The 11,493-nt window shown below is 41.4% G+C and overlaps 1 protein-coding gene across 1 annotated transcript in view; it reads left to right on the plus strand.

Moving 5' to 3' along the window:
• Positions 1–3,226, plus strand: part of abca2 (ATP binding cassette subfamily A member 2) — a 116,635-nt gene extending 113,409 nt beyond the window's left edge. The window contains exon 49 of the mRNA XM_022753053.1: positions 1,920–3,226. Coding sequence (XP_022608774.1) covers positions 1,920–1,955 — 36 coding nt within the window. The 3' untranslated portion in view covers positions 1,956–3,226. The remainder of the gene's footprint in view (positions 1–1,919) is intronic.
• The last annotated feature ends 8,267 nt before the right edge of the window (positions 3,227–11,493 follow it).

Here is an 11,493-nt window from a genome sequence, read left to right on the forward strand (position 1 = left end):
TACAGGTATAGAGAGATTTAGGTGCAGCAGCATCTTATTGTTGGAACAAAAAGGAAACATTTCAAAAAGACTGGAGGACACTTTCAGTTTTTCTGAGCATAACAGTCTCATGTTATCCAGAGCTGTTTATCCCTGTCTTTCCCTAGTTAAAGGTTCAGTTAGGGGTGATAGCAGTCTATAAAAAGGCTTATGTTGTGGGGCACCATTATGAACGCAAATATAGCTGGGTAATTATTGGTGGCCTCTATCAAATGGGACTTCTGGTCTCTTTCAGAAAAAAATGGCAGACCTGTAAGTACCTGTAAAGATCATGTTTAACCAGAACAAACGCTTAAGTTATCAACTTCCCAATAGGTACAATCTTACAGAACACCATCTCCTGTATCTGTGATAGTACAATGTTGGTGTGAAGTGTGAATCATAAGCCAGACACTAAGTAGTTTCAACTCTCTTTGAAGATGCAATTTCTTACAGTAAGAATCTGTAACTTTTCCACTTTATAGTGTCTCAAAGCATCTAGATCTGTGTTCTATATGTTGTTGACATCTTACATTTTCACAAATGTTTCCATCAATTCTCCAACCAGAGAAATCTGTGATTTTAATCATGGTAACGTTTCATTGGTCGCCTGTCAGTGACATCATATCCTTTATGATCATGTGTCATGTTATCTAGTTTTAAGCCACATACACTTTTGACACCTTGGTGGTTTTCAGCTCTGTATTTGAACCAGATGAAGGATTTTAGTCGTCGGACGTCTGGATCTGAAGTTATCAGAGAAACAAGCTGAGGAAATGTTAGACAGCTCAGCTCCCAGCTGCTGGAGACGTCCTGTCCTGTGTCACTGAAGAGCGTCGCTGAATCTCTGAGTTTTAAAGTCAAACTGCTTCATGGGTGTTTCTACTGGTTTTAATCCCCTGGTGTGTTTGTTATGGAGAGGAGGACACCTCTGTGGATAATTCAGCTGCTGGTAAAAACCTGCTGAACGTCTGCTTCATAAGTTATAGAGAAACAATCAGAACAAAGGTTAGCATCAATCTCAGCTCCAGCTCTTCCCTGAGTCTCTGTCCTCCGTACAGCGTCGCTCAAACACTGACTTTAAATGTCAAACTGCTTCATTCAGTGTTTTTAACAGTTAGAATCACTGGGTCTGTTTGATTTCCTGAACCACTCACACTGAAGGAATCTAAACGGGGAGGAGCTTATGGTAATAGTGGTGAAGATAACAACTCATGATCCCACACTACTTCCTGACATCAACAAACACGGTCTTTTGTTATTGTTTTGATTGAGAGCCCTAGAGGCAAAAGTTACAGACTGTGTGTTTAACCACCTCTACCCACACCTTAACTGAGAGACACACAGACATACATTGAACTATTTCAATATTTCCTGCCAATAATGAATTTCAAAGCTGCTGAGCTGATGTTATTTGACTATTTTTTGCAAAAGAAACTAATGACATTGCACCTGATAGATAAGAACAAGAGAATTTATGGTGCTTGCTCCTGAAAGTTGGCAGTTGAAACATTTGGAATAACTGAAATATTGTAAACAGTGAAGTGGCAGTGAATATACAATTACTAAAAGAAGTTCAAATGGCAGCAAGTTAACGCCACAAACACCCCCCCCACCCCCCACCCGCACCCACCCACCACCTCCCATTTGTAACTCATGTTGAAAAGGTGGAGGTAAAATAATCCTGAAGAAACTTTGACATCATCAGAAAAAAACTCCTCCAGAGCTAGAGAGCGTTACATACTGATTCACAGACTGATGAGTACGAAACAAAACTAAAATAGAGTGTGACATGTAAATTTGTTGGTTACGTTATATTTCCTTAAGTCTTCTTTGAATTCTTATCGCAAGATAACCATTATTATATATATCTGTGTGTATGTCTGTGTGTGTTTTGGCAGGTGCAGCTCTCCTTCAACACAGACACACTCTGTTGAAATGAGCCACTCACTGAGCAGAGAGACGAGCAGCGTCACAGAGCGGGGAAATCCAAACCCATGAGCTCTGAGGCCTGGAAGGAGAACAGAGCTGCTTATTTAACCCTAAGGAAGACCAAACCCCTCTGCACCATGGGACATGGGACCAGTAGTTCAGTATTTCAGCCTCAAATTCTTCATCCCAGGAGGAATGAGGTGGTTTCGGTCAGATCACATGACCTGCAGGTAGAGACGCAGCAGCAGCAGTGCTTGCATTTGGATTGAAACTTTATCCTGGAATGTTCCATATTCATTTTATTTGAGAATGTATCACACTAGACGGCTGAGGAATACAGGAGCCTTTGCTAGCGACTGAACATATAATAGGTGATATGTTAAAAGCCAAGTGTCTGACACCATAGGTCCCTCTGAGCTGGTTGTACACGCTCCCTGCCAGAGGGCCTCATTTACAGTTGATAGACTAAACCCGACTTGCCTGAGAGCATACTGTGATGAAACTGATTCCCACTGGTAATGTAATACAGTCTATTTTTCTGTGGCGAGAAGAGTGATTTATTTTGGATATAGAAGCAGAAGATACGGACTGAGGCCTGTGATTTATTTTGCAATAACAGAAGATTTAGTGAAAAGCACCTTGGAAAGTGACAGGTGTGGACGTGTGGGAGCTGTTGGCCTTTTCTTTGGACTGCCTGTCAGAGACACAGAGGGGAATGTACGTGGTTATGGTCCTTTTAACAACTTGTTTGGACACTGTACAATTTGGTCTGTTTCTACTGAAGGCTCTCTTTTGTGCTTTTAACATATCATTATGTGGTGGACTCCTCTGTAAACTGGGCACAGTGTATAATAATAGTAACTCCATTTCCATCGAAGGTAACAGCATTCTAACGGTCTGACACTGAAGTGAACTCTGCTCATGTTCCCTGACAATGACTGCAACACCATCACTGTGATACTAAAGAGAGCTCTCTGTTGTTTTAACACGGGTACAGGATGTGTTTTATGATTTGCAGATGATCTTGTTTTTTGTTTGTTTGTTTGTTTGTTTGTTTGACTCAAGATGTGCAAAATATCCACACTGACAAAAACATTAATGTTCCTCTGACTTTATGTTGGCATGTGGTTTTGACTGGTCTCTCTCACGGGTTTTGTGATAGTTTGAGTTGTAACCTGTCCTGTCAATACAGTTACTGTTTCACTACTTCTTTCACTGCTCTTTGGAGTCATGTTTCCATGATTGTTATGGCACTGATGGACCTTTTTCAGAATTGAAGGGGTTGTCATTAAACAAGAAAATCTAAGCTGTCATTTATTTGTTCTGTGAGAATGTAGGTCTGGAAGAATATTTTAATGAATTCTATTATAACATACAGTCCAAACAAAAAACTCATTTTTGCAAACTTAAGACTTTAACTTTAGTTTAATTTGGATCTTTCTGTGATTAGAACAAAGTCAAAGTGTGGAACTTGTTTTCATTAAAATGATGACAAGACCAGGTCAAAACCTGAGGTGTCATCAGATTCACATTTAGTGTTGAAGCTCCTGTATGAACTCTGCTTTGTGTTGGATGCTCGTGCTTTTATTTTGCTGTGTGAAAATGCTACAGTGACCCTCCACCCCAATTCAGATTTCCACTCAAATGGCCCCCCGCCCCCCCCACCCCCTCTGTGTGTTTCTGTTCTGTGCTCACCTCAAAATCCCAGTGTAAAGGATATATAAATATTTTTTCAAGTCTGTCTTAAAACAATACATGCTCATGTCTACATTGAAGGAGGTTCACTGTAATTGTTTCTGTCATTCATTCTAGCCACAAAGAAATCCCTTCTTAAAGGAATGTCAGTGGAAAAATGCATCTTAAAGTTCAACCAAAGCTGCTGGGTTTGGTCTGGACAGCCTTCTATAAATAATAAATAGATAGATATATACTTTATTTATCCCCTAGGTATCCAGCAGTTCTTTAGTAATAATAATAATCATGAGAAGTGACGTTTGCTGCAGCTGTAGCTGCTTCTCTGTCCTGCCAGAATGTTGTGGAGAGGGTGGTTGGTATTGTCCAAGATGGCCTCCATCTTACATTGCATGCATCTCTCTACAACAGTCCTGAGTGAGTCCAAGCACAGACCCAGCCTTTTTGACCAGCTCCAGTCTCCTTGTGTTCATGTCTGACATGCTGCTGCCCCAGCAGACTGCAGCTTAAAAAAGTACACTGTCCACCACTGACTGATAAAACATGCAGCATTTCACTGCAGACGTCAAAGGACCTGAGCTTCCTGAGGAAAAAGAGCCGGCTCTGCCCCTTCAGGTAGATGGCATCCGTGTTCAGGGACCAGTCCAGTTTACTGTCCAGGTGCACACCTAGGTATCCTGTCCAATCCAATCCAATTTTATTTATAAAGCACTTTTAAAAACAACACTGTTGACCAAAGTGCTGTACAATAATAATAAAATACAAGAAAGACATAAAACACAAGCAGAAAATCTCACATTAAAAGTACAAAAAGACATAAAACAACAGTTAACCAATAAAAGGCAAGAAGCGAAAGAAAAGAGGTGTGTTTTAAGAAGAGATTTACAGACAGGCAGTGAAGAGGCCTGACGTGTAAAGGCAACTCGTTCCAGAGATTGGGAGCCACAACTGCAAACGCCCGATCCCCTCTGACTTTCAATCTAGTTATTGGGACCACTAAGAGAAAGCTGATCAGCAGACCTGAGAGACCGCGAGGGCACATAAGGTTGAAGCAGGTCAGAGAGATAGGATGGAGCAAGACCATTCAGGGATCTATAAGCGAACAAAAGCATTTTTAAACTGATCCTGAAGCGCACAGAGAGCCAATGGAGGGAGGCTAGAATGGGGGAATTTAAGTGCACCACCTCACTGTCCTTCCCTTGAATGTTGACTGGCTGAAGGGTGGGCCTAGACCTGCGAAAGTCCATGACCATCTCCTTGGTCTTGGAGGTGTTCAGAAGGAGGCAGTTCTTGTCGCTCCATTCACTGAAGGCCATCGTCAGATCCCTGTACTCCTCTTCCTGCCCGTTACTGATACACGCCACAATAGCTGTGTCATCCGAGTATTTCTGGATGCGGCAGGACTGAGAGTTGTATTTAAAGTCGGCCGTATACAGGGGGAACAGGAACGGAGCCGGAACAGTCCCATGGAGCCCTGTGGTCCATCTTGTCAGGTAATCCACAATCCAGGACGTGAAGCAGGGATCCACCCCCGTCCCTTCCAGCTTGTATTGGTGGTCCTGGTGTTAAATGCACTTGAAAAATCAAGTGTTATTCCTCAGAAAATGGCCAACTTTTCGCCTTCCAAGTTTCTTGGTATTAATGATTCAGCTGTCAACTGTAAGTATTGAATTTTAATTTCAAATTATCAAGGCAAGAATATCCGACAAGTTGTGTGTACAGTGATTTTAGAACAGCTAAGAGGCGTTCAAAAATACACCTAGCTGTTACCACTGTGTTTCCACAGCCAATTGTTGCTTATAGTTTTTATTGTAACGGTTAGCATACTGGCAAAGTTTCATAAAATAAACAGCAAAAAAAAAAAAAAAAATCAATTAATTAGGACCGCAACTGTCCGTTTTATAATATATTAGTGTTCATCTGATTGTTGACAAGTTGTACCAAACAACGTGCAATATTGACAATATTAACATTTTGCTTGTATTTAATAGATCCTCACAATTTTTTTGTTTCATGAAAATATGTTTTTAATCATGCCAACACTTAATTTCATTTGAACTCAAAGAAATAACCAATCATTCAAAAAAGAAACTGAAAGCTTTGCCTCAAAATGTGTGCATTTTCAGTTTGAATTGTAATCTTTGCAGTTAATTTTCACAAAAAAAAAAAGATGATTTGATGTTTGTTGGGTCTTGTACCAAACATACATGTTGCATTACTTGTGGAGAATATGATTCGTAGGCCAGGATATCTCCCTAGCACCACAATGTTCTATCCATGGCCTGTTGTCACACATTTTAGCTTTATTAAAAAAAATTTGAAACTCTTGCAATTTGGATATTGCACTTGGCCATATTCTGATTTTGATTATTTTTCATTTAATTGTTCTGTCCTAATATGAATGTATGAATCCTTCACCGTGGACACACAGTTTTGAAGGTTGAACGGGATAGTGTTGCTAAATACATTGTTTTATTAATGCCTCATAACACCTACAATTTCTGCATGTGTTTTGTCTCATGTCCCAAGAATCACTTGTCTAAAGTGCTTGTAAATGCTACCTGATGATTTTTATGGTCATTGGTTGTTTAGTATTTTCAGTATGCAGCTGTTACCCGGGAGGAGCTTTATCAACGAAGCCTTGAGGTGAATGCGATGGCCATCGAGTCGTTAGTGCTCCAGGTTCAATGAAAACATGCGGCCGAGCAGAGGGAGCAACACCTGCTACAAGAACTTCAAATTACAAAGCAGAAGTTTGCCACTGCCATCCAGCAGCCGGACATTGCCCAGGTATCCACCCTTTTTGCTCATGATGGTAAGTGTTTTCTTTTGTTTTACATTATATGATTGTCTTGGTATGGTTGTTTAATATTAGTGTTCATGTGATTTGTGTGTTGTGTGACTAGATCACAACACAGTGGGGGCAGGCACTTTAAACGCAAGAGTCTGTCACTCAGTTAGACAGTCATCAAGTCACACCACTGGTCAGTTGGAGTTCAGTTTCCCCATTAGCTGTAATTTGACTCAACTTTAGCTTTACCATGTTATGTGATGCTACTGGGACAGTAACATGGAGAGTGTCATCACATTTTTGTTCTTGATTGCATTATCCAATCCAAATTGCTTTTGTGTGCAGATGTTACTGATGCCAGCAGCTAAACAGAGTTGCCAGAATGAAGGGGTCCCTCACACTCACCTCAAGGCTTTTGTTTAATTAAAATAATGAATTGCAATAGATCATTTGTTTCTTGTTGTTACTGATAGGTAACTGATAGTTATCATTTAGATAGTTACTGGGGGAAGAAGATATTGAGAGAAGGTGAAGATAAAGACTTTTTATACACTACATGCACAAGTATTGTAAAGGAGAGATGGGTTTCTGCCAAAAGATAGCAGCATATGTCAAAAAATTGCCTACCATACAGATGAGAGGGTATTTCTTTACATTTTGAGAAATATTAGGAATAGTAATTTGGATGCAAGAGTGGGGCAGTTGCATACTATTTTACATGCATTGTAAGAATGACAAACTATGAATGGATGAACATTCTTCATTTGAAACATGTACATATTTTATGTTTACATGTAACATGTTAAATTCATTCACTCTCTGTTGTACACTGATTAACACAGATTCAAACATATCAAATCGGCGGCCTACTTTGGCTATAAATACCAATTTCCATCTGCTGTTCTCTCCCTTTGCTTTCAGCAAATTCTTTGCTTGCTTGTGTAGTGGGTTGGAAATGCCACATGTTAAGTTTTTTTATATAAACAGACACCCCCTAATTTTTTGTTAATTATTTGAACTAATCTAACTCTGTTATACAGTTTTGACATGAGGTCAATACTCAAAGACGTCAGTAGATGGCGCTCTAATGCCACTGTGGATATTACATGTATGTGCTCTGCTCATACGCAGCTCAATATTAAATGAGCATCGGCTGGAGCAAGACGCTAACTTTGGCTCTCTCCCTTATTAATCCACAGAATGTTCTTATTGGCTACACGGTGCACCCTTGCCTGTGTAACCTTTGCTGCCGGTCCAGATTTCCCCTAGGTCTGGCACCGGTAACAATTGCAGCTAGTTGTCAAAGAGAAGTGATGAGAACCTGCAGATATTTCAAAGACCATTTCCAAGTAAATGAGTTTGAAGAAGACCATCACCAACTTTGAGGACTTGTTTTGAAGTGACACATGGTGAGTTATTTATTATTAACCCATTCAAACTGGATGCTGCGCAGCGCAACATTGCCCCTCCCGCCGGTTGCTGCGCAGCGCAGCATTGTTGATTCCTCGTCATTTTCATGATATATTTATACATATTTTACATATTTATATGCTGCATGCGTCATGAAAATGACGAGGAATCAACAATGCTGCGCTGCGCAGNGGCGCAGTCACGCCATTTTGTTAAGAGGTGAAGTGCAAGTGTAAGAGAGCGTTATGCTAATGTTGCAGAAAGGTTCTGTGTCTGTTATATCAGTGTAGGGTGAGTGTAACTGTGGTGTATGTGTTAAAATATGAGTGACTAGTAATTTGAGTAAAGTAAATGTGTGTTTTGGGTATTATAATTTTTGTACTAGTATATTATATTTTATAGATATTATATATATACTTATATTATATTTTATATCTATAGTATATGATATTTTAGCTAAGCCTATTCGTATTTATGTAGAAATGTAAGTCATATTTTAAATTTGTGTGAAACTATTTTTTTTAGACAGAATGTTTTATATTGTTTATTGTCAATTTGGTTTCAACATTTATTTGATTTCTGTAACATGTATTTTGCCATGAATGTGAAACATGAACTCCATAGCAGCAGGTTTTAGAAAGCTGATAGGACTGAGAAATATGTAGTTTTATACTGTTACATTGTATTCAATATTAAATGAGCATCGGCTGGAGCAAGACGCTAATTTTGGCTCTCTCCCTTATTAATCCACAGACAGAATGTTCTTATTGGCTACACGGTGCACCCTTGCCTGTGTAACCTTTGCTGCCGGTCCAGATTTCCCCTAGGTCTGGCACCGGTAACACAAACTTTGCTGCATCTTGCTAGCAGCCAAGGATCTGCCGTCTGAAGTAAGATGGAAGTGCTTTCTAGTGTTTTCCCGGCATGCATGCAGCTCCCTCAAATACTCCTCTGAGGGGGGAACAGTAAAGGCAGTAGTGACTGGCCTGTGCCGAAAAAAGGCACTAACACATCCAGTTCAGATGGCATGTCTCGCTGCAGATGAGCTAGGGCCATGCGGACAATAGCCCTTATAGAGCCGATGCAAGTGTCATCCATGGAGCTGTGGTTCTTGGAGCGAGAGCCTGGCCCGGAAACATGGGACGCACCCTCCTAATCATCATCATAGAAGAGGGTGGCCTAGGCAGCTACTGAGACAACATCTTCCTCAGGGAACGAGTCAAACAGGGCACAGCTGGCGTCTTCAGTCGTCTGTCTGAACACCAGGATGGAGGGTCAGGAGAAGAGACTTCATCTGAGCCAGCTCCGCTGATAGCTGCTCCCCCTGAGAAGAGAGCTTACCCTTCTCAGTCTTAGCCCTTTTCCTAGAGGGGCCAGCTTCGGCCGCCTCATCCCGTTTACGCCTGTGACAGGCAGGTTGAGCTGGATGCAACTGTTCTGCAGAGGGGAGACTCTCCTCACTGAGTGACTGCTCCACCTCCACCAGCCTGGTGGTCCATAACGCCCAGGGCATGAAGCTGCAATTCATGCAAGGGTGCTCTGAGAGGCCCTCCCTCAAGTGCTTGAGGCCAAGACAAGAGGGGCAACGATTGTGGCCATCATCTGGCTGAAGAGGGGCCATGCAAGTACCACAATAATGGGGTGTCAACATGGTGGAAACTCGAGTGAGAGCACTGCTGTCACCAACCCTAGATTGTTTACAAGCAGATTAAAACAACCAAACACAGCTACTACAGCTAATCACATGCTGGGAACAGCTACAACAGCTAATCACACACTGGAAACGGCAGCGAGAGCACTGTGTAACCCATGTTAAAATATGACATAAATAAGAATAAATAGTTTAAAAGCTGCATAAATAAGTTTGAAAGTTAAGTGATTCATTTAATGTAAATTATTTGATGTTCAAGATTAAAAGTATGTCTTAAAATGTATGTATTAAAATTCATGTCGCTGCCCCTTTAAGGGACTAGCGACACAGACGCAGCACCTGAGGGATAGAGCCGAGGAGAAGTCGGAGATAACGAGCAGCGATTAATAGGCACAAAAGTAGTGAAAAAGTTGATTTTGCAGTTGAAAACCATAACTTACCTGGTCGGGAACTGACGGGGATTTTATGAGAACTAGACCACACCGGTTTTGGTGAGTTTTGTGTTTGTTTTCTTGCATTTTCGCCATGTTGTACTTTTTTTCTCTGGCGGAGAGCTAACGCTAAGAACGTAGCTGTTTATAAGGAAATGCTCAGTCAAACTGTTTACCAGTTAATATTTTGGGTTTATGAAGACTGTGAATGTTAGAAAAGTGTATGTATGCTGTGTAAATGAACGGTGTGTGCAGTAGTTAGTGTGCGAGACGGAGCCGTGAGTTAAAAGAGACCGCTCCGCTGCCATTTTGAGATGAAAAAACACCGTAGCAGTAATGTTACAACTCAGAGACTGTGAGACATTTTATTGTGTGATTTGAGGATTTAAAAAGAGATTTATTTTGTTTATGACCTGTTTAACAGGTCAGGTTTTTTGCTTAAGTTTGAAGCTCGGTCAGAGTGAGGACTGGTCTGCCATGTGCGGGCGAGCACATGCACAGGCGGGATTCAAGATGGCGAGCCAGACCCAGACCTTCAACTCATCTTCTCCATCGCGTCAGTGAGGAAATCTTCTGCGTACAGTGATTCGCTGCCAGAGTGATAGGAGTATCAGGAATTAGTTGAACTGAACTGAGAACTGATTAAGTTATTATTTTTGGATTGAGTCGAACTGAAACCTTTCATTGAACTGAACACTTGAATTCACATTTGGACTTGAACTTGAATTGAAAGTGTCATACTTTTATTTTCATGCTGAGTTTATATGTTTTGAATGTGATTGGATGATTGTGGTCCACTTTGGTTTGTTTAATTGAAGGTATTTTGTTACCTGTAAAAGAAAAAAAGAGTTAACTCAGGAAGGAAAATAGGAATACTAAAATAGGTGCAACCTAGGAAAAAGAGACTGGTCTAACTAAAATTAGTCTGACTAAAATAACCTAGGAGGAAAAAGAGACTGGTCTAATTTAACTTAGATTAGCTTTACTAAAATAAACTAGGTGAACTAAAGAACAAAAAGAGTGAAATACTTTTTTCAATTATACTTACCTTATTATTGGGAACCTGCAGGGTATTTTCTTTGTTTTTACGTACTGTGTTTTACATGTGTGGTTTTGCATTCAGTAAATTGCCGGCCTTTGAACTTAAAGCAACGGTCTCGTCTCGTCGTCTCCCGCTTATCCGGATCCGGGTCGCGGGGGCAGCAGCCTCAGCAAAGAGGTCCAGACGGCCCTCTCCCCAGCCACTTCCACCAGTTCCTCCGGGAGAATCCTGAGGCGTTCCAAGGCCAGCTGCGAGATATAATCCCTCCAGCGTGTCCTTGGTCGGCCTCGAGGCCTCCTCCCGGTGGGACATGCCCGAAACACCTCCCCAGGGAGGCGTCCAGGAGGCATCCTCACCAGATGCCCGAACCACCTCAACTGGCTCCTCTCGACATGGAGGAGCAGCGGCTCTACTCCGAGTCCCTCCCGGATGACCGAGCTCCTCACCCTATCTGTAAGGCTGAGCCCGGCCACCCTGCGGAGGAAACTCATTTTGGCCGCTTGTATTCGCGATCTCGTTCTTTCGG

This window comes from Seriola dumerili, unplaced genomic scaffold (assembly GCF_002260705.1).
Source record: "Seriola dumerili isolate Sdu_G_001 unplaced genomic scaffold, Sdu_1.0 BDQW01000017.1, whole genome shotgun sequence".
NCBI lineage: Eukaryota > Metazoa > Chordata > Actinopteri > Carangiformes > Carangidae > Seriola > Seriola dumerili.